Here is a 23,808-nt window from a genome sequence, read left to right as displayed (position 1 = left end):
GTTTGGTCCCTAACTTTATGTATGTAAGGGACGAAAAACGCAACAAAATAAACCATAGGGACGAAAAACGCAACAAAATCAAACCACAGGGACGATCCAAGTGCAAAAAAAGAGTTAGAGACAAAACGTGCAATTTTGACCAAACCACAAGGACGGTTTCAGTAAGTTACTTTCTCTCTCTCTCTCTCTCTCTCTCTCTCTCTCTCTCTCTATATATATATATATATATATATATATATATATATATATATATATATATATTCGAAACTATTTTGACATGTTCTAAATTAGTGACATTATCTTAAGTTTTTAAAATGTAATCTTAATTAATATATAATTTAACGCAGTTACTATATTCTTTTTGTCTCAAATTCATTTTCAACTAAAGATTCAGTGACCATTATTTTATGGTCACTATGTTTTCTTAATTTATGTATATTCATAAGTAGTTAATGACCACAATTATTTGACCACCAAATTTCTTAATGACCACTTAGTGAGCCGTTAGTGATGACAATGATAGTATTATCATTAAATTTAAAGTAAATAATTAGTCAAACCGTAAAACCGAAAGTAAACCGCATAAACCGTCCGCACCAATCCGGACCGTATAATGCGGTTTGGAACGTTCGCGGTGCGGTTTGCAGTTTCTAAATTACTTAAACCGCATATGCGATGCGATTTTGGCTATAACCGCACCAAACCACACTGCGCACACCCCTACTATGAATAGACTAAGGTGGTGATTGAGTGAATTTTAAAATGGTGTGGAATTCGAAACAAAAGTTTCTCTAATGTCAGGGATCTTATTGATTTTGCAGCTACATGTGGGAGTTGTCACAGGGAGAAATTGATTTTAAACATGATATTCTATTGCTTCATTTGGAACATATGGCTGACAAGGTACGATCGAATCTATCAAAAATTTGGTGTATCCCTAACGAAAATAGAGAACAACATTATTTCCTTATCCCACGTTTGGCACAAACATAAAGGTTGTTTGGGGTGCGGTGCCTCGAGTTAAGTGGATTATTTCACCTTTCACTCCCCTCTTGTGTTAATGTTTTTGTTTATGTTTTCTTTTCGTTTCTTTTCGCTCTTATACCACTTATTTTGCCTGATTTAGTTTTTTGTTAAGCATGTGTCTTTAATCCTATTTTCCGTTTAAAAAAAAAAACAAAACACCATTGGGATCCAGTAATTAATAACAAAAAACCACCACTAGAAGAATATTTAATCTTTTTAAAATTGTTTTTCTATAAAAAACCAAAGCTTTAATGCTTAAATAATAAAAAAATTATTCGGATGGCTAGATTAAACAAATTTCAAATTATAATGGTTTTATAAAATTAGTTTTGTTGAAAAAGGTTAAACATTAATTTGTTAATATGTTAGTTAATTGATTAAAAATATTATACAATATATTCGTGTATATATTTGTGTATGTTTTTTTGTTAAGTTGTATTGCAGATAAGAGACACGCGGGTCAAGAGTATATGGGTTATACCCGATATCTAATGGGTCATGATATATATATATATATATATATATATATATATATATATATATATATATATATATATATATTGTGTTAGGTGATCTCATTTGTACATACGAAGATATTTTCTCATCTAGATCTCTCAGTTTCTCTTTCATCTTTAGTTAGGGTTTCGTTTAGGGTTTGTTCATAAATCATTGTATCACAAGATCTGTAATATGAGTGTGTGAGTGATTTTGTAGTGAGGTTTGAGTTGTATTTTGTTGTTGTAAACCATCTGTTTCATAGTGAATGAAATGATGATGTTGGGAAGATCTTGAGTTGATTACATTTTTTTACATGGTATCAGAGCTAAGGCTCCTTCGGTGTTCTTGTGACGTTCGTTGATTTGCGATTGCGTGTCTCACGATCGTACTGGTAATTTCTGAAACCCTTTCGTCATTTACTGAGATCTTTGATTTCTTCTGTGATTGAAACAGTTGTTGTTTATCATGAGTTCGTGTGAACTCTGATCATCGATTTCATCAACTGTGTCCTTCTTCCTGATATTCAGTTTGATTTATGTTTTTCTTTAGTAAATCAAATCGAACATCTGTTTTCTTTTGGATCTGGTACTGCGAGATTGTTGTTATCTTGTAGGTTTCTTCTGTGACGATCAAATCAAGTTTGCTTTCAAGACTGGTTGTGAACAAAGATTAAGCCAAATCGATTAATCTCTGAGTCTGAAATAACTCACTAGGGGTCAGAGTTCATCACTGATAAACCCTAGTTGAGAACGGACAAAGAGAGTCGATCTCTGCACTTGACTCGTCCTAAAAGGCTTTGCGAGCAATTCCTTACTCCTTTTCTTTGTCTTACATATCTGTTTGTAAAGATCCTGGTGATCTGTGTTGTGTTGATTGGTTTTCTTTTGTATATGTGTTTGTTTCTTCCTCTGTTCTGATTGTCTTGGGCTCCGATATACGTGGTGACCATCTGGACATAAGATCAGTTCAGGGGCAAGTTTTCTTGATTTCTGTTTCTTCTTCTGTTTGTTGTGTGTCTAAGCTAACTTGGCACAATAGACTTGGTCATCCTTCTGATCAAGTTTTGAGTTCTTTGAGAAATAGACTTAAGATTGGAAGTGAAATTCTTCCACCCTGTGACATTTGTCATAAGGCTAAACAAACTAGAGAATCCTTTCTTGTTAGTCAGCATACTACTTCTAAACTTGGTGAGTTAATTCATTTGGATGTTTGGGGTCCTTATAAAGTGACAACTTCAGAAGGATTTAGGTATTTTTTGACTATTGTGGATGATTTTACTAGGGCAACTTGGGTTTATCTTTTAAAATCTAAAGATGAAGTTTATAATTCTGTTCTTGTTTTCTTTAATATTTTGATTAATCAGTTTAATGTTAAGATAAAAACTGTTAGATCTGACAATGGTACAGAATTTTTAAATAACAGAATGAGACAATTAACTGAATCAAAAGGAATTTTGCATCAAACATCTTGTGTTCATACTCCACAAAAAAATGGTGTTGTGGAGAGGAAACACAGGCACATTTTAAATGTTGCTAGGTCCTTGATGTTTCAGTCTGGTTTGCCAATTAAACACTGGGGAGATGCCATTTTAACTTCAGTTTTTTTGATTAATAGAACTCCTACTTCAGTCCTAAAAGGTTCTTCTCCCTATGAACTTGTTTATAATTGTGCACCAGTTTTTGATAAACTTAGGGTATTTGGATGCTTGTGTTTTGCATCTAAGCTGAATAATAATGATAAAATTTCTGAAAGAGCTGATAAGTGTGTTTTTCTTGGTTATTCTTCTGATAAAAAGGGTTACAAAGTTCTCAGTCTTGATTCTGATCTTATTTTTGTTTCCAGGGATGTAAAGTTTTATGAGTCAGTGTTTCCTTTCAAGCTTAAAACTTCATCTTTAACTGATAGTTCAGTTGTCACTGTGAATTCAAATGACCTATTTTCCTATGATGAGTCTATAGATTCTAGTTTTATTCTAGATAATACTAGAGTAGATAACTTGAGAAGTAACCATCAGATGGATGGTGCTAATGCAGACCAGGACCAGGATGAGACTTGTCCTTCTATTGTCAGCAACCGGACTGGTGAGGTAAATGTGCCTCCCTCTGGTGAGTTGTTTCCAAGTTCTTCTGTAGTGACTGAGGAAAATGATTCAATTAATTCTAATCCTTCTGAAAGTTTGTCTACAAGGATCACTAGATCTGGAAGGAATGTTCACATGCCGGTTAGATTTAGTGATTATGTTATAGAGGGTAAACATAAATATGGTATTGAAAGAACAGTGAACTATTCAGCTCTTAACACTGAGTCATTCTGTTTTATTTCTAATCTTAATAAAACAGTTGAACCTAAGACTTATAGTGAAGCAGCTTTAGATCCAAATTGGATCAAAGCTATGAATGAGGAAATGGAAGCCCTCTATAGGAATAATACTTGGGAAATTACTAATCTTCCTAAAGGAAGAAAAGCAATTGGGTGTCGTTGGATATATAAAATTAAATATAAATCTAATGGTGATATAGAAAGATATAAAGCTAGACTTGTAGCTAAAGGATATAATCAGAGGGAAGGAATAGACTATGAGGAGACTTTTTCTCCTGCTGCAAAAATTGTAACTGTTCGTTGGTAATAACTTTGGCTGTAAACAATTCTTGGCCACTTTATCAGTTAGATATTAATAATGCTTTTTTGTATGGAAATTTATCTGAAAGTGTATATATGTGTCAACCTGAGGGATATCATTCTAAAGATGATATCAGGGTTTGCAGATTGTTAAAGTCCCTTTATGGACTTAAACAAGCCCCAAGGAAGTGGAATGAAAGGTTGTGTTCTTCTCTCTTAAGTTTTGGTTTTAAGCAAAGTATTAATGATTATTCATTATTTGTTAGACAGTTTCAAAATACTTTTGTAGTTCTACTGGTTTATGTAGACGATATTATTCTAACAGGTAATGATGAATCTGAGTTGAATAATGTTAAAGTATTTCTTAAATCTTAGTTTTTAATTAAAGACTTAGGAGAATTGAAATATTTCTTAGGTATTGAAGTGTTGAGAACTGAAAAAGGGATATGTTTAAATCAAAGGAAATATTGTATGGAATTACTTCATGAGTTTGGTATGCTAGCATGTAAACCAGTTAAAACTCCACTTGAACCTAATTTGGTTGTCAAAAGAGAATATGATTTGGAAAAATCTGATTATCTAGTTAATATAATTGAATATCAAAAACTTATTGGTAAGTTGATTTATTTGACTGTGACTAGACCTGATATATCTTATGTTGTGCAAATTTTAAGTCAATACATGCATAAGCCATATAAATCTCATGTTAATATTGCTTTCAGACTTTTGAGATATTTGAAAAACAGTCCTGGTATGGGAATTCATATAATTAACTCTGGTAATTTAGATTTGATTGGGTTTGTGGATGCAGACTGGGCCAAATGCTTGTTTAGTCGTAGATCTGTAACAGGATATCTTGTATATTTAGGAGGATCTCTTATTTCTTGGAAGAGTAAGAAACAGAGTACTGTTTCTCGCTCATCCACAGAATCAGAATATAGGGCTTTAGGTAGTATAACGTGTGAGTTAATATGGATTTTAAAATTACTTCATGATTTAGGTATAAAAACTAATTTACCTGTAGATATTTTTTGTGATAATGAATCTGCAATTAAGTTAGCTTTAAATCCTGTATTTCATGAGAAGACAAAACACTTTGAAATTGATCTTCATTTTGTTAGGGAGAAAATTGAGAATGGAATTTTAAAAGTTAATAAAATAATATCTTCAAATCAAAATGCAAATATTTTAACAAAGTCACTTGGTAGTGTTCAACATGAATATATTGTAAATCGACTTAATATGATTGATATTTTTAAGAAGTAATAAAATATTTTCTAAATTAATGTTTAGTTTGAGGGGGCATGTTGAAAAAGGTTAATGAAATATTCAAACTTAAAGATTAATTTGTTAATATGTTAGTTAATTGATTAAAAATATTATACAATATATTCGTGTATATATTTGTGTATGTTTTTTGTTAAGTTGTATTGCAGATAAGAGACACGCGGGTCAAGAGTATATGGGTTATACCCGATATCTAATGGGTCATGATATATATTGTGTTAGGTGATCTCATTTGTACATACAAAGATATTTTCTCATCTAGATCTCTCAGTTTCTCTTTCATCTTTAGTTAGGGTTTCGTTTAGGGTTTGTTCATAAATTATTGTATCACAAGATCTGTAATATGAGTGTGTGAGTGGTTTTGTAGTAGCCCTGTCGAAAATACCCGATACCCGAATTACCCGCCCGATTTTTTCGGGTATCGGGTAAAACGGGTCGGGTAAATCGGGTATCGGGTAAATTTTTCCGGGTAATCGGGTTACCCGAAATTTTTTCGGGTCGGGTAAAGGGTATATTTTTTGGGTTTCGGGTATACCTGAATTACCCAAATTATTATTATTATTTTTTTTTGTAGAGCTTGTACTATATAACAGGTATTTGATCACACTTAAACTAACTATCACTATTGTAAAACATAAATATATTTATTATGACAATACGACACTAACAATATTAAAAGTAATTTTTATATATCATCACGTTCTTTAAAATTTAACTGTTTTCTTGATTATAATTTTTATTATAACTAACAAACTCATTATCTTGACGAAACTTTAGAACATGACAAAACTTATGACTACATTTATCTTAAACATTTTAAACTTTTAAATTAAGATCTTTAGGTATTTGTTTTTTTAACATCTTATTAGATTAGATTAAGTCGTTAAAAAATTATTTGATATCTCATATATTATTGAGTAGAAAATCTCAATGTTCAAAGCTTGAGTAACTTCGTTTATGTCTCGTTTGTTTATATAAACAAGACTAATAAAGCACGACATATTTATTTCATTAAATTTATTTTTAGGTGAAATTAAAAAAAAATCATATATTTCGGGTAATACCCGAATTACCCAAACCCGACCCGATACCAAAATTACCCGAATTTAGTTTGGGTAGGGTAACGGGTAATTTTTCTAACATGAAAAACCCGAATTACCCGAAACCCGAAAAAATTACCCGTTCAACACCCCTACTTTGTAGTGAGGTTTGAGTTGTATTTTGTTGTTGTAAACCATCTGTTTCATAGTGAATGAAATGATGATGTTGGGAAGATCTTGAGTTGATTACATTTTTTTACAAGTTTATAGTTTTTTTAAAACAAAAAAAATCGTAGTGTCAAGGCTAACCAAAAAACAAATAAGATTATTCCGACGATCAAACTAAAAAGATTAATAGAATAACATTAGTTTTTATGTAATTGGCACGAGATCGTCTGTGGTATACTTGGCCATGAACCACGATTGTGCACACCGTCACGGTGTGTCGTCACGAGTCGTGGTTGTGGTGATTCGTGATGGCTACTACGACAGTGCACGACCAATGAGAATGAGACTTATCAATTTGACCGTTCAACGATCGGTTTTTGAAGTTTTTTTTTTTACAAACTCATTACCTATATAAACATAATACATAACCCTTACTTTTCATCAAAATTTACACTCGTTTCTAAAACAAAAAGACATGGATTTCTTTAGGAATTTTAATTGTTGGAAATAAAAGAAAATGAAAAAACAAAATTAAAAGGACATATCCGTCAATTAATTGAAATATTTTCAAACAATTTTGTACCAAATCTACAATAAATATTTTATTTTGGACCACCGGTGCAATTCAAATTTTTTTTTAGACCAAAGTATTAATTTTTACATACCTACGGACCAAAATTGCAGTGTTGTCTTTAAAACTTGTTAATTTTATTACACGAACTCCTAGACCTAATTTTAAATTCAAACCTTTAAAGTCCCTTTAAACTATGGCGCCCAGCACAACACCAGCCCTCATTTTCTTGTTCTTAGCTTGGCCGCCTGTAAATCCAGCTTCAGGTTCGCGAAAATGGTGGCGCCGAAGAAGGTAAACTATGAAGAATGTAGACAGAAAAGATTGGAAGAAAACAAGAAAAGAATGGAAGAATTGAAACTCAATGCCCTGGCTCAATCTCTTCGAATCATCTCAACCCCAAAGCCCTCTCCTGTATGTTCCTCTTTCTGTATGATTCTAAATTAATGCATTTACGAAGTACTATCGAATCTAATTTTTTTTAATAACCCAGATGAAGAAGGTGAACCGAACGCCTCGTAAGCCGCTGGATCTGTCTTCCGTGAGGAGGTCCAATCGTGTCGCCGACAAGCCACCACCAAGTTACAAAGAGGTACTGATTTCTCACCATATCTGTCTTTTTTTTGCTCGATACTTTGATGGGTTCCTTTCTCTGTTTCAAGATTTATCCTTTCTTGTAAATCGCTAACATGATGCTTAACTTTTGAATATCATAAAGTTTTAACAATTAAGTGATTGTGGGATTTCAATAAAATCTCTTCCTGTAACGAGGGACTGATCAGGTTTTCTTGTCAATAAGATCCAGTGATAATTTCTGCTTAAAGTTATTGCATGATAGCCATTTGATGAAATGTGCTTCTTAAATCTTAGTTTTCTTTTTTTTGAATGTGGCCTGCTTTTCGAACATATGTTGATGCTAATATATTGCTCATTTGTTGGATTAATCTTGTTTGATAGCATGCTACTTTTCTTCAGAGTTTCCCCCCATTCTTATATACCAATTATTAAGTGTTATTTCTTGAAACGCTATGACAGATCCTACTCGAGCCTTTGGGAATGCGCAGGAGGTAAATTTTTTTTGTCTCTGTAGTTTTCATTAATATAAATAACCTTTGTAATATTGATTCGTGTTGTTGACAATTTGAGTTATGTATTCGTTCATCAGTTATGGCATGAAAGTAAGGGATTTATCAAATCGAATCTACGCCTCTGATGAAGACAGAGAGTATGCTTCAGAAAGAGCAGAAGAACTACACTCCAAATTGCAGCCTGATTTTCCTAGCTTCTTGAAACCAATGCTTATATCCCATGTTTCGGGTGGGTTTTGGCTGGTAAGTTTTAAAGAGATTATTATACCCAATTTCCCATTTAACAGAGAGTTTCAATCCCAATGTGAATTGGGCACCAACTGAATGTACCTGATTCACATTTCACATGAAATAACATTTTTTAAAAAAAAAAATCTGTATTTAACATGTTATTATGAATTGTAATTAGGGTCTTCCTGTGTATTTCTGCAAAAGCTACCTTCCTAAACGTGATGAAATAATGACATTGGTTGATGAAAATGGAAATGAGTGGCCAACAAAGTACCTCCCCAGGAAAACAGGACTTAGTGGAGGATGGAAAGCGTTTGCTGAAGATCATAAACTAGTTGATGGTGATGCATTAATTTTCCAACTCATAAAACCCACAGTTTTTAAGGTTATTTTCTTCATCTCTATTCCATTCCATATCTTGTTATTTAGTTCAACTTGTTTCTTTAAACTTACTCATCTTCTTTTCTGTGTTTGAATGAAGGTTTACATTACAAGAGTGAATCAAGCTGGAGATAGTGATGATGCTTGAGATGTGATTTTACAAAGTTCAATGTCTCTGTTGAAGTATGAAATCCAAACAATGTAGTATCTGTAATGCTGAAAAAATTGGAGTCCTTTTGTCAAAGTGTAAACAACACTTTGCTCCATTGATCATTGCCACCTTTATCACTATGTGATGTGTTATATCATTGAGACATTGACCAATGACTTATTACCAATCCTGGGCCTATTTCTTCATTTTGTAACCGGTCTTGGGCCTTAATGGGCCATGATCGAGAAAGTCGATACGTGATGTATCAAGCCTAAGAGTGTCTATAACTGGGCCTTCATAACGGGTTATATCCTTATAGGGCTTGGACCAAATTTTTAAAACAACTTAATAAATAATAAAATGGTTAACAAGTTGAGACTAACCCATTTGATTAATAAGGGCGTTTCTAATAAGGTCTTGAATTCAATCTTAGATATATACTAATTTATTATTATTATTTTTAATTCTTGGCATTTCACATTCTTGAAAAATGATCAATAGAAATTTTTAGGTGACATGGGATGTCTAAATTTGGTTAAATCCACTTGTATTATTTTTCCTAGGGGGTGTTTGGCTTAGCTTTTTACAGTCCAAAAGTCCTTTTTGGAAAAGAAAAAAAGCAAAAGATGTTTGACAAAACTAGTTTTAAAAACTACTTTTGGAGTTTTTATACAAGGAAAATGCACTTTTTGGAAAAGTCAGAAAATCCTGACTTTATGTAACTTTTCCAAAAATGACTTTTGGGTTGTGAAAAACTAAAACAAACACCCCCTATTCTTAAAGACAATAAATCATGAATAGTGAAGTTCCAAATTCTACTCTTTGTGAGACTAATGTTTGGTTCCTCTTTTATTTAGGTTTTTATAGTTAGATGTACATTCTTTAAATGTCCTGCACCAGGGTTTAAAACCATGCAAGCTTATTAGGAACACAAATTGTGATTTAAAACAAATACTATTACTTGCACTTTATAAATGAAGGTATGTTGATATTAGTTGCACATAATGTGACCACTTAAAGATGAGTGGAAACCAAATACAAACAATTAATGAATTTAAAGTACGAAAAATTAGTGTACTCTATAAACATAGAAACATTAGTAATTCACTTCATCTCGGACAGGAAAACAAATCGATTTGCTGTGTGTAACAATGGAATGTGACTTGTTGCTTGTGGAAGTTTGAATTTCTTTAGGTGTCCCACAACAAACGAACAACCAAATACAAATTTTGTAACAACTTTTGTTTTTTACCAACAAGAACCATGAATTCAAATGTTTTTGTTATTGGGCAAAACATGTATATTAACTACTAGTCGAGGGACCATTTTTGCGGGTGACGGTTTCAGTATCTTCTTGCTCTCTCGTCTGGACTCTGTTCGGTTTACCTTTTTTATTTTTTCAAAAAATCAAGAGAATATTTTTTATATCTATTTTTATTTATATCATAAATCGACAAAATCCTAGGTTTTACGAGTTTTTAACCAACCAGATCCTTGTGTTGTAAAAAGCTTTATTTAAAATACATTTGGTTCACGCGATTTCTCCCTGATTTCCGTCACGCGTCTCCTTCCTTCCTCTCTCCCTCACCGAATCACTCCATCGCAGGTTGTATGAACCGTTTGTGCCTGCGGCTGCCGTCACTCTCATCGGTTTCTAATTCCATCCCCGGTGAGCTTCTCTTTTTTCTATGTATCTTCATCTCGCTCGTCTCCTTTTAGAGGGAGGAGATATGATTGAATATACTAGATATGGTTGAACTAGATAGCGCACATCTAATTATTTCTGATTCATATTCGCGGGTTTAGCCGCCATCTTTTGTGGCGGCGGTAATCAAGAGGAGGCATTGATGAAGACCCATGACAGAAATTAGCCACAAGTGGTAGTTTCATCCTGCGTTGAGTTTATTGATGAGAAAGAACACACAGATTCATCAAAACTGATTGAATTAATCACAGGTTTGAATTTGATGGATGCACATGTACGGATGTACCCACTTCATTTATTTATCTTTATAAATCTCTATGGATAGTTTGTTCTAGTGGAATTTATAGTTTCATATTAAGGGATTACAAATATGGGTTCTTGGAGTGTTTCTACTTTCCATTGGTGAATTTTGTCAATGATATAAGAAATCGGTTAGGTACCCAAATAGATTTCAATAGCACACAACACAACAAAATTTTGTTATTATTCACCTCTGACCTCTGTCGATTTCGTTTTTGAAACCCAAACGGAGAAAGGAGTAATCAGGGCCGGCCCAGCCCAGCCCAGCCCAATTTCCAGTTGTGATATTATTTAAATTTAGGGGCATACATTATTACAATTACAGATACAGCAGCAATGGTATAACTGAGAAGGCGGTAAAATAAGATGATGATAAAGTAACGGAGGCGTAAAAGGCCGTAGAAGACCTGGATTCGTGGAAAACGATTGGATTTGGCAACCGTTCACGACGCCACATCGCGCTCACGCATTGAGCTATCGACAGCGAGTCTCACAGTCTTTCATAATCTCAATCTACGTATCTCTCTTTCCCTACTTCTCTAATTTCTTTAAGTTTGTTTCAACTTTTAACCCTGGTAATGAGTTTTTGCTACAACTTCAAGTTACCTCTTTTTCCTCTTCTTCTTCTGTTGCATTTTGTCATTTTCTGTGGTAGAAACTCAATTCTGTAAGATTTAGTTTCCTTGCAACTTCAAATTACCTCTTTTTCTTCCCCCCCAATTACTTCATTCAACTTGGTATCTCTAATACAGCAAAATCCATGTCAAATAACTTCAGAATAACCGTTTTCATGACTTTCCTCAAGTGGGGTTTTTGGTTTTGTTTTGTTGATTGCTTCAGCTATGTTCAACGCCAGCATTCGATGTTTCAAGTTCTAGGTGTTTTGTGAGTAATTTTCTAATTGATGAGGATTCTAGGCTTTTAGATTGAGAGAAATGGTTTATCTGACCCTCCCTCTGATTCTCTGTTGGTTTATCTTGTGGTTTTGTAATCTGTTTAGGGTTTATGTAAATGGTTTTTTTTCTTGATTCTTGATTGTTAATTCGATCCTGACTTAGGTTTCAAATACATGATTTTTGCTTTCCAAGTTTAGCAAGTTACTGCAATTGCTTTCCTTGAATAGAGATCTCATATTTTTGTAGTAAAACTTCCTTAATTTGATGCTTTAAAGATGTGCCCATCTGCCCCATCATCAAATTTCATACTTTTAAGCCTTTGATTTGATGCATCCATGCCCTAAAGACACAATTACAGGATCCTAAAATTGCTTTCCAAAGTTAGAATATGTCCCAAGTTGATCCATGTCAGTGGTTTCATAGCTTTGTTGTATCTGTACATTGCTAACTGTTGGTGATTTTTAGTTTCATCAATCATTTTAGGTGATTGGTATGTCAATGATCCTTTTGTAGAACTTAAAATCAAATTTTGTCCTGATGAAAAATGGTGGGAATTCATGCATATATTTGTAGGGTCGAATTTGATATTGGATTTGTATTTAGAAGTTTAACAAATATCATATGATCATTCGATCCTCAACTTGTTATCTTATCACTCATTAGTTTGCTGAACAAGATATAAAAATTAGATGTTTAACTCCCTTTTTAAAAAAAAACAGATTAATCCCTGATTCCAACACTCTCAACAAGCATTTGAAATTACCATGTTATTCAAGTCTACTAAAATATTAATTTTGTCAAATTTCAGAGATTCTTCTACCAGTTCACCATGGACATTGATTTTGATGATTTGACTTCAACCGATGCTGCAAACAATGGTAATAATATATTATTTTTGTTAAGTTTCAGAGACTCTTTTACTTTTCTTGATGCTTCAATTGTGTTTATTATTGATTATATTCTTGCAGTAAATGCAAGTACAAAGCTTAAACCCAAACCCAAACCCAAACCCAAACCCAAACCTAAAACCCAACCCGAACCAAAATCCACCCCTACCCCTCCAACACAGCCTGTTGAGGCTGCTGCTACTGCAGATAATGAGATTATAGCAAGAACTGAAGAAGAAGAACAACCTTTTGATGTCAACCAAGTTTCTGGAAATATCAATGATAGTTGGCAATCTTCATTTGAAAAACCACATGAAGAGGTGTGTAATCTTTTTCTCTTAACCTTTCATGTTTACAATTACGGAATTACCCCTGTTGTCTAATTTTGTCTATGGTTGCAAACAGAATGCTGAACCATTTCCAACATTGGAATCACTGAATGACTTACTTCCTCAATCTACAACAGTAACAGGTCAGTTAAGAGCATAGTAAGTAGCAATACTTCTTTTAAATCTAGAGAATTTATTAAACTTGTGAACATAAATTGAAACACTTATGTCTGGAATCTAATTACAATGTAGTGAATTCGCCACCTGTCTCAGAGACACCAACAGCCATTCATGTTTCCATGGATGAGAACTTAGAGAAGGAACCCATTGAAGGCTTGAGCAATACTGTTGATGCTTGCACAAATTTAGAAAGTCTTGCACAGATAGATCCTTTAACAGGGGAGGAAGCTTCTATTTTTAACGACAATGAAGATTTTCAGATAGAAAGTTTATCATCAGTATCAAAGGTGAAGACTGAAGATACCAGTGATTCAGTTTTTTATCTCTCATTTTAGTTACAAACTTTGCTACAGATTGATAACTTTTGGAGTGTTTCTGAATTTAGGATGCCGAAAATGCCCTTTTCTGGGAACCTCTTGACATATTGTCTGAGTCAAGAATTTGTGCAGGTATGTCCAAAATATCAGATTTATGTATAATAAGTAATCTTTGTTAATATTGATATTGAGTTGCTAATATAGGACCAAAAGTTTGCAAATTCAAGCCAAAACCTAATGCACAAACTCGGAAAGTGGAAAGTATTCATTCCGTTTCTTCTCAAATCGATTACATGGACAACGCCCCTGTTCCGACATTTACACCAGAAGAACTTTTTGGCTCACCGTCAATCGGAATCACTGATTCCATTCCGACGGAGTCATTATCCGATTTCCATTTAAATGAAGAACAAGAACCAACAACTTTCACGGAAATGTCTCAAATGGATTCCGTGGTTCCATCAGAGCATCCGGATGCCATTCCGGAGGCTTTGAACAAGGGAAAAGGACAATCTCTTGAAAATGAAGCTTCTAGATCTTCAGAGAGGTTAAGAAAGCAGTCGAAGAAAACACTTGCACTTGTAGATGAGTTTGAGGATGAGGGAGTTGCTGATGATGTCATACATGGGAATGAAGATGACAACAATATTGATGATTACAGACCAGAAGAAAGTGAATCTGTAAGTGAAAGAAAGGGAAAAAAGTCAAAGAAAGCGGTCAAAGAGAAGGAAAAACCTGTTAGAAAACGTAAAAAGGCCAACAGTGAAGCACCTGCTGAGTCAACTAAAGTCAAAAAGAAATTCCCTCACAGCACACGAAGAAGAAATAAAAGACAAGGTAACTTTAAGTTAAGTTGTAAGTTGTAAATGCTACAAGTGTACATCTTTGACCAAGTTTGACCATTTTGTTCTCTCACAGTGGACCCACAATTGCTTATAATTCCTGAGGAAGACCTTAATAAGAATGAAATCCCCATGAAAGAATTAATCAGGCTTGCAGAACATAGGGAGCGAATAGCTGTATGTTTTTGATTATTTTATCGAATGTTAATTATCTCTTCTTTCTCTCTCTCTTTGGTCTTTATTTATTTATTTTTATTTTTTGTTACACAGAAAAAGGAAGCAGCATCTACATCAGGAACAGGAACACCTGCATTGAACCAAAGGTATTGAATGCAATTTGCAATCACAAATATTTCTTTTAATTTTCATGTTTTGGTATTTAAAAGAAGGGTATTACATGTGTTTTCAGTGGTGGGAGTTTCTCCAACAATTTTGATTATGAAGATGAGGGTTTTGGGGAAGGGAGAGAAGATGATTATTTAATGGAAGCAGAAAATGCTACTTATTATAATTATCGGACTCACATGAAAATAACACCAAGAATGAAATGGTCAAAACAAGATACTGAGCTCTTCTACGAGGTAATGTCTGTCTATTTACTATTTTTATTATTATAAATGAAATAATTAATTAGAGTTTTTTTTTTTTAAAAGTGCAGGCTGTTCAACAATTTGGGACAGATTTATCGATGATAAAAGAGTGTTTTCCTGGGAGGACACGTCAGCAGATAAAATCAAAGTACAAAAAAGAAGAGAAACAACAGCCTTTAAGGCTTAATCATGCCCTAACCACTCGTTTTAAAGGTAACAACAATTCATGTATTTTACTTTAAAAATCTTTTCATGATCCTTTGTGTTATGTAATCTTTTCTTATTATTTTTATTTGTATATAATTTTTTTCTTCAGGTAATTCTCATTTTGAGGTAGTAATCCAGCGGCTAAAAGAAGCTCAAGGGGAAGATTCCGAAAATGATGACCCCATGAACCTGACAGGAGAGGATGACGTGGCTGCTGACATTAATGTAAGACCTATTTTAGTTTTCATGATTTTTTTAATTAGTTGTAACATGTTGGTTTTTTATTTTTTTACAGGAGGCTGAGGAAACAACAAAAAGTGTGGAGCCAGAAAAGAAAGATGAAGAAATGGAAGGTGATGTTGGGAGTCCTACAAAGTCTCATGACAGTGAAGATGAAATGTATCGATGGAGTCAATATAAATCTGAAATATAACAAATTTAAAACAATAAAAAAAAGTTCAAAAAATAAAAACTATACCACCCATTCATTTCCTAATTCTTAACTAATACATATATGGTCTTCTGTTTACTCTTTTTTTTTTTTTTTTTATACAAGTATTAGGATTATGGGTTATTGTAACATGGCCTAAATTCTTTATAGTAAGTGATATTATACATTCGTGGGAATGTGCTGCTTTTAATGATGGATATCAAAAATACTAGTTTTTGACTCGACTTGTTCCAGTTTTGTTTTCCGGCTGTACGTTTTATTATCAGAATTACTTGACACTTAGTAAGAAATAAACATATAATTTATCTTCCGGCTACTTGTAATTTATAAAATATTTATTTATCACTTTGTTAATTTATAATAATTAATTGAAATTTTGCATTTCTATACTTTACTCTCTCAGACTAGTTATTCTTGGACTGGACCAGACGTGTTTGATTCGGTCCGTAGTTAGACCAAATCATATATGATAGATATGATTATGACATGTTGATATTTTGTTTATATGCATTTTGATTCTATTTTAGGATAAAATTTAAAGGTTATTGTTTATGTATTTATCCCATTTTACATTACTAATGTGGATACAAGTTTATTTTAAATCTTAAAGGGAAAATGTCATCGTAACACAATAAAGTTTCAAGTTTGGTCCAATTTAGTGACTGTCTTTTTTATTTTTTTTATTATTTTTTGTATTAGACCATTAAGTTTGACAATTAGCTATCAAACGGGGATCAAATAGGGATGAGTAATGGAACCGACCCGGTTAGAACTGGTCCGGGAACCGAACTTTGTGGAAAATAGAAACCGAACCGGACCGTTGGTTCTATCGGTTCCAGTTCTATTGGTTCTTGTCATTTTTTCAAATGTTGGAACCGGCCCTCGAGAAATAGCAACATACGGTTCTGGTTTTTGCCGATTATACCGGTTCCTGGTTCAAAAAATTTACAAGAATATCGTTCCGGTCCTGGCCCGACCGATTCCAGTTTCGATACTGGTTCCTCGGTCCGTATGCTCATCCCTAAGATCGAACCCAACGAAAGCCGATTTGTATGTTACCAAGGTTATGTGGCATTGCTGGCATGAATAATAAAGTTCACGTGTGTGAAACGTGAAATCACTCTAAATTGGTACAACTATTTCTTCCCCATTTCCTTAATTACTTGGTATCCCCTGAAAACCCTAACTCTAGCTACAAAGAAATCTCAATGTCTTTGTCTTCTTTGTACCATTCAGCTCAATAACTCTCAAGGATCGATTACAACAACAATGTCAAAAGCTACAATTAGGAGTTCTTGGCGCCAAAGCAAATGTTGTAGACTCACCTCAACCCAACATGTTTTTTCTTGAAGAAAGGTTACAAATTTTACTTTTTGCAAAACCTAAATTTTTTGCTTGCACAATATTCTTGTTGACCAGACAAACAAAAAGTATTATCACTACATTCCATGGAAGGACGACAGGATGGAGGAAGGTTACTATACGAAAAAGTTCTCTTTGAAGTAGGAGCTAATCAAGAAAGAGGAATGTTAAGGTCACCGATAACAAGAAAGTAACAAGAAAGTGGTGACATTAGAACATTGGACGTATCCTTGCACAACACAAGGATGAACATTATGTTAAGTCTACAAATCTGAAGAGAAAGCTATTATGGATGGAGCTGGTTTTTGTATGCTTGTTTGTGTGTTTGATTTGGTGTATGATGGAATAATGGAAGTGATGACAGGGAAGGAGTAATCTTTTTTAAAATTATGTGGTTAAGGTATTAGAATTCCAACCACATCCATGTCTCTAGTTAGGTTTAACAATTTAGAGGTGTTTGTTTTTTATTTGCATATCTTCTTGACATCTGTTGTTTGCACTGCACAGACCACACACATACACTAACCTTCGTATATTGTTTGTTTTTTAGAAGACTACAAACTTAAAAAGGTCCGTGCGTCATTTTCCTGTCGGAGATGTGGACTAGAGTTTTCTAACGTCCTCAAACATTTTCCACTCTAAAAAAACACTTTTTATTTCAAATGCATCTTTTTTGAAACATCTTCAAACATCAATATATATTTTTTGTCTGTATCCCCTTTTTTTGTAATATTTCCCAAATATAATTACAATGAAATACAATACATATCAAACATATTCGTTAATTCATACAATTTTACTTTTACTTTTTTTATATTGCAACACACTATTTAAAAGTGACCTAATTATCCTATTGTCATTGAAATACAAAATAATTTAGACAGAAACATTAATCATAATATAATTTCACATAAAATAGAAGTTCCCAGGTCAGAGTTCTGCCGGTGTAATTACCGGTTCTCGTTAGAAAATTCTATAAGTTAAGTTGCACTTATTATGCTTTAAGTGTAACTTATATTTATAGTCATAGTCGTTATTATGAACCTATAAATAAGATTTATCAGTGATTCCAAGTCACTATACTGATTGATCTACTTACGGGAGTGATGTCTAGGCTGGATTTAGTGAGGTGTTTAAAGTGAGATTTCCAAATAGTATACTTAGTATACCAAACAGACTCTACCTCCGATATAATTATACCTGGTTATTCCTTATTTGATAGATCTTGATGTAGACATTGAGATTATTGAGGAATCTAGACTATCATTATTATAGTTATAAGGAATATGAAAATAGATTAAGACTTAGTGCTATATACATCTAGGTCTTTTTGAAAGGATTAAGTGTTTACGCGAAGCGCTGCCCTAACCTCAAATCACATACTTTTGTCAGGTGAGTGTGTAGTTACTTTCAAAAGCATAATTTAATAAAAGTATTTATTGAATGCTAACTGTATTAATTATACTCTATGCTATTTCAATACTATAATAGTATTGCTTATTAAGAAATGTGTTGGAAATCAGATTTGCCTTTAGTTATAGTTTGGGTTAGTTATAGACTTGTAAAGGGCGCTTAGTTCCAAATAAGTTGAATATCTGATATGTCTCATTCTGGGGTAGAGTGTGAGATCAGAGCAGAGTGTAGTATCCCTCCACTTTTTGGATGACCAGAAATGGTAGGTCTGGATCAAACAACTGATAGGTATGTCTGGGTTAATGACAAGAGTAGATGACAACACTTGACTATTCTAGGCGGTCTAGTGAGTTACGTTGCTAGTATGGACTTATAACCCACATATGTAGATAAAACGGGATACCATATTTATCAAATACTCTGTACAATGGTTGCCTTACTATCCAAGGACTCCCTTAGCTGTGTAGTCAAATAGTTACTCAGATGATTCATCAGGTAAGGTGATTCTTCCAGATGACCGTCGAATTAGGGTTTGTGAGAGCTAGTTGGGAAGGGTAGGTTGCCTTACATCAGATTATATACACCTATAATGTTTGTTTCATGAATTTCGTTATGATTTATTATCATTAAAATATTATGGGCTTAAAAACCCTATGCATCTCACTAGGTTTCCCAAACCTGACCCACTCAATTTATATGCATCACAAGTAGTGGAACTAAGGCTGCTGGAATCTAGTTAGGATGCTGAGTGAAATAAGAGATGAACCTGTATTAGTATTTCAGGATCTTTTAATTTTTACGCTGTAACCTATGTTTGGATATTAATGATGAAATCTATGTTATTTTAATAAAATGAAATAACTTATGTTATCTCACTTGCTTAATTAAATTGAGATTTTCCGCATCACATTAACTTAAAGCGTAAAGAAAAAGTTTTAATTGGTTATTAAAATATGGGCATGTCATAGTTGAAAACAGAACATTAGTTTAAGCGAACTAGAGATTTTGCTAGATTTATAGACTTAAACTTAGAAGTTAAGTGTGACATCTACAAATTCACGACCATTTTAAAATTTTTTATTTATGCTTATTTAGAAAACCAGAGTATCCATTTTAAAGATATATGTTGTGGAATTTGTTCCCAGAAAAACATGATAATAATATTATCAAAGCATTTCCGAAAAAATATATTTTATTTATATTAAAACATTGAAATGTCATCGTCAATACAGAAACATAAACATAAACATAAACAGACCTTACATTTATTTACACTAATGATTTACATCTCCTTTAATATCTCAGTGTAATGTGTCTTTGTATCGATACCTGTGATATAAATAAACTGAGTGGGTCAGGTTGGGAAACCTGGTGAGTATATAGGGTTTTTCAACCCATAATAATAAAGTTATTATGTTTCATCATCAAACAATTAACACAATTACCCATCCCCATTATCTTATTTATTCGTAAGTATCTTCCCAAAGAATCATCTATTCCTCAATATTTATTCCTAAGGATTGTCTTGAGGAATAGGCATAATGTCCATCGCTGCTAGGGTTTATATAACAGGCACTAAGTCCATAGCTGCCGATGTTCGTTTGTGAGGCACTAAATCCATAGCTGCCAGAGTTTATCTCTTTTATTGACAATATTATTTTAGGGAGTACACCCACAATACATGTCAATTGGTTTTTAGAGTACATCTGGTGAGCACATCGTTCACAACACCTACAAGTTGCGAGCCTGCTAGTGTTCCACTGGACTGTCTAGAATAGTTCATGGTTGTCATCTATACTCTGCTAGATGACTGGGCCATCGCTTCTCATCATCTTTCACCTCTCATCATCTATACCGTCTTTCATCTCATCATTCATCTCATCTTTCATCTCTCATCTCATCTCATCTTTAATCTATCCATCTCTACCCATCATAATTATAGGTATACAATACGTATACAGTTTAAATTGAATAAAACATGTATATTTTATTCATCCAACATAGATATCAAAAACATAGATAATATCCACACATAAAACGTAATTTATATCAAATACTTCATATGTATGTGTAAGAAGAAGGCAACTATGCATTCACTTGTTAAAGTGATGATTCCAAACTCGGGCACCGCTTCTATAACAACGCAAATTTTCAAACAAATTTTTCATTTTAAAAATAGAGTATTTTATTCAAAACAAGGCATAAACAATTTAAGTGTCATGTCAAATACAAACTGTCTAAATCCCAAGATCATAAAACATCCTTCAGTGTGTACAGATCACGCCGGCGCCTTCCCACGGTCCTCGCTAGTACCTGAATCACATACATAACAACTGTAAGCATAAATGCTTAGTGAGTTCCCCAATATACAACTTACGCACCTACGCCTTTCCAGTCCCTGACCTTCCGGTCCTCGACACAACGCCTTCCGGCCCATAACATATTCGCCTTCCGACCCACATAACATACATAGCACATCTAACAAATAACTTACCACATATAGCATACATATCACGTATCATATCTGACCTTCCGGTCACACAGTCAAACCCTTCCGGGTACAGTATAGTGAGAAGACTCACCTCGCGGGTAATGAAAGCTAGCGACTCTTGAAATCACTCGCACTCGATCTGCCGAGCTACAGACTCCCTATAATACCATATATCCCTTATTAATACTTTTAGCTTTCAAGACAACTGACCCTAAGAAATTACATGTAGGTCAACTCTGGTCAACGGTCAACGGTCAACTTGACCGGACTCGGCGAGTGCAAAGGCGACTCGGCGAGTCTAGACGTCCTCCCCAACTTCTCCTGATGTTCCCTTTCTACTCGTCGAGTATCCCTCTTGGCTCGAAGAGATCCTCGTGGAAGAATCGCGGGGCCACCCCGACTCCACTCGCCGAGTCTGAAGAACAGCTCGGCGAGTTCCAGTCAATCTCCAAGCTACTCGCCGAGTCTGTTCATCGGACTCGGCGAGTCCATGCCATGCAGTCGATCAAACTGCTTCCTGAGATAAGTATTGTCCCGAAATACACAAGCATGGGACCTTCTGGACCTCTACGGTCCTAATACAGGGTTATAATCGTTTGGGTAACAAGGTACTAATCCATCTAATCACCAAATGGGTTCCATAAACCCTAAATCCATGCACCCATCAACATAACAGAAAAATACCCGAAATATTACCTGAATAACACACTCTCTGTGTCCCCAAACCGCAGAACTCGAATCCCTTGCTGTTCCTTTAGCCAAAACTCTTCTCCTCCTTGCACAACGAATTCTTCAAGGCCCTAATATTCTTCAATCTTGCTCTAGATGCCCACAGCCGTTTAGGGTTCTTCTCAATCGACTAAAGACGGACAATGACGGCCTATAAGTGCATTATATACGTTCCAAAACCAAACGGCTAGGGTTTCCGCTGAACAGCGTAGACTCGCCGAGTCCATATCCGGACTCGTCGAGTCCAGTCGCGAACCCGCGACCAAGTCTGCGATCCTACTCGGCGAGTCTAGGCTCCAACTCGCCGAGTCCCCTCTTAAATCACCCCAAAACATAATTTAACAATACCTGAGATTCCGGGCTGTTACAACTCTCCCCCACTAGGATTAGACTTCGCCCTCGAAGTCTCACTCTGCAAATAGCTCCGGATGCTGCTCCCGTATCTCACGTTCCGGCTCCCAAGTCATTTCCGAACCTTTCCGGTGTTGCCACTGGACCAACACCAGCGGTACCTCCTTGTTCCTCAGAACCTTGATCTTCCGATCCCTGATGGCCACTGGTCTCTCAGCATAATTTAGGCTCGCATCCACCTGAATATCCTCCAATGGAACCACTGCCGACTCATCGGCTATGCACTTCCTCAATTGCGACACATGAAAAGTGTCGTGGATCTGTCCCAACTCTGTTGGCAACTCCAACCGATAGGCTACCCGGCCTATCCTTGCAATCACACGAAATGGCCCTATATACCGGGGCCCCAACTTGCCCCTCTTCCTGAATCGAATCACTCCTTTCCAAGGAGAGACCTTCAGGAGAACGAAGTCGCCGACTTGAAACTCAAGCTCGGATCGGCGTCTGTCTGCATAACTCTTCTGTCGGCTCTGGGCGGTCAATAACCTCTGTCTAACTTGCTGAATCTGCTCTGTCGTCTGAAGCACGATCTCTGTGCTACCCATCACTCTCTGTCCCACCTCTCCCCAACAAATGGGGGTCCGACACTTCCTACCATACAACAGCTCAAAAGGTGGCATACCAATGCTCGAATGATGGCTGTTGTTGTAGGAAAACTCTGCTAAGGGCAAGTATGCATCCCAGCTACCCCCGAAGTCTAACACACACGCTCGAAGCATGTCCTCCAGCGTCTGAATCGTCCGCTCGCTCTGACCGTCTGTCTGGGGATGGTATGCGGTACTAAAATGCAATTTAGTACCCAGCTCCTCATGGAATTTCTTCCAGAACCTGGAAGTGAAGCGCACATCACGGTCTGAAACAATCGAGATCGGCACTCCATGCCGAGATACCACTTCTCTCACATATATCTCCGCCAACTTCTCCGCTGAAGAACTCTCGCTGATGGCAAGGAAGTGTGCACTCTTCGTCAACCTATCCACAATCACCCAAATTGCGTCAACTCCCCTAGCAGTCCTCGGCAATTTGGTGATGAAATCCATAGTGATATGTTCCCACTTCCACTCGGGGATCTCCAATGGCTGTAACTTGCCATGCGGTCTCTGGTGCTCGGCCTTAACCCTACGGCAGGTCAAGCACCTCTCAACGAACCATGCCACGTCCCTCTTCATACAGGGCCACCAATACTCTTTCCTCAAATCCAAATACATCTTCGTAGCACCGGGATGGATCGAGAATTTTGATCTATGGGCCTCTTCCATCAGAGTAATACGCGTACCGCCCACGAACGGTACCCAGATCCGACCCTGAAACGTCATAAGCCCTCGTCCATCCTTAACGAACTCTGAAATTAACCCCACAACCCGCTCTTTCTTCTGCATTTCTGGCCGCACAGCCTCGGCCTGTGCCCCACGAATAGCATCCAATACTGGAGTCATCACAGTCAGTCTCAAGCATACATCTCGCAATGGAGTGCTCTCCGCCCTACGGCTCAATGCATCGGCTACCACATTAGCCTTGCCCGGGTGGTACAGGATCTCACAATCATAATCCTTGACTACATCCAACCACCTCCTCTGACGCATATTTAGGTTGGGCTGATCCATCAAATATTTCAAGCTTTTATGGTCCGTGTATATC

The 23,808-nt window shown here is 35.4% G+C and overlaps 2 protein-coding genes across 8 annotated transcripts; both read left to right on the top strand.

Annotated features, from left to right (window-relative positions):
• The first annotated feature begins 7,404 nt into the window (after positions 1 to 7,404).
• LOC145054091 (AP2/B3-like transcriptional factor family protein) lies at positions 7,405 to 9,247 on the top strand. Its single transcript, XM_079002225.1, has 6 exons — positions 7,405 to 7,623; positions 7,703 to 7,801; positions 8,245 to 8,276; positions 8,375 to 8,540; positions 8,707 to 8,913; positions 9,010 to 9,247. Exons 1-6 carry the CDS (start codon positions 7,486 to 7,488, stop codon positions 9,055 to 9,057), a joined length of 690 nt encoding a protein of 229 aa, XP_078858351.1. The 5' UTR covers positions 7,405 to 7,485; the 3' UTR covers positions 9,058 to 9,247.
• Positions 9,248 to 10,579: 1,332 nt separating this feature from the next.
• On the top strand, positions 10,580 to 15,988 carry LOC145054090 (Homeodomain-like superfamily protein). 7 transcript variants are annotated; one of them, XM_079002220.1, is made up of 14 exons: positions 10,590 to 10,729; positions 10,867 to 11,016; positions 12,770 to 12,839; positions 12,930 to 13,168; positions 13,254 to 13,320; positions 13,430 to 13,644; positions 13,743 to 13,806; positions 13,879 to 14,511; positions 14,593 to 14,693; positions 14,787 to 14,839; positions 14,926 to 15,097; positions 15,175 to 15,319; positions 15,423 to 15,538; positions 15,609 to 15,988. In XM_079002220.1, exons 3-14 carry the CDS (start codon positions 12,791 to 12,793, stop codon positions 15,744 to 15,746), a joined length of 1,992 nt encoding a protein of 663 aa, XP_078858346.1. In that variant the 5' UTR covers positions 10,590 to 10,729; positions 10,867 to 11,016; positions 12,770 to 12,790; the 3' UTR covers positions 15,747 to 15,988. The 7 variants fall into 7 exon arrangements, with proteins under 7 accessions (XP_078858345.1, XP_078858346.1, XP_078858348.1 ...); XM_079002219.1 differs by lacking the exon at positions 10,867 to 11,016 and having other exon boundaries at positions 10,580 to 10,729; XM_079002222.1 differs by lacking the exons at positions 10,590 to 10,729; positions 10,867 to 11,016 and adding an exon at positions 11,380 to 11,640.
• Positions 15,989 to 23,808: the final 7,820 nt, after the last annotated feature.

This window comes from Lactuca serriola, chromosome 5 (assembly GCF_051521515.1).
Source record: "Lactuca serriola cultivar US96UC23 chromosome 5, Lser_US96UC23_V15, whole genome shotgun sequence".
Taxonomy (NCBI): Eukaryota; Viridiplantae; Streptophyta; class Magnoliopsida; order Asterales; family Asteraceae; genus Lactuca; species Lactuca serriola.
This window is presented reverse-complemented; position numbering and strand designations above follow the sequence as displayed.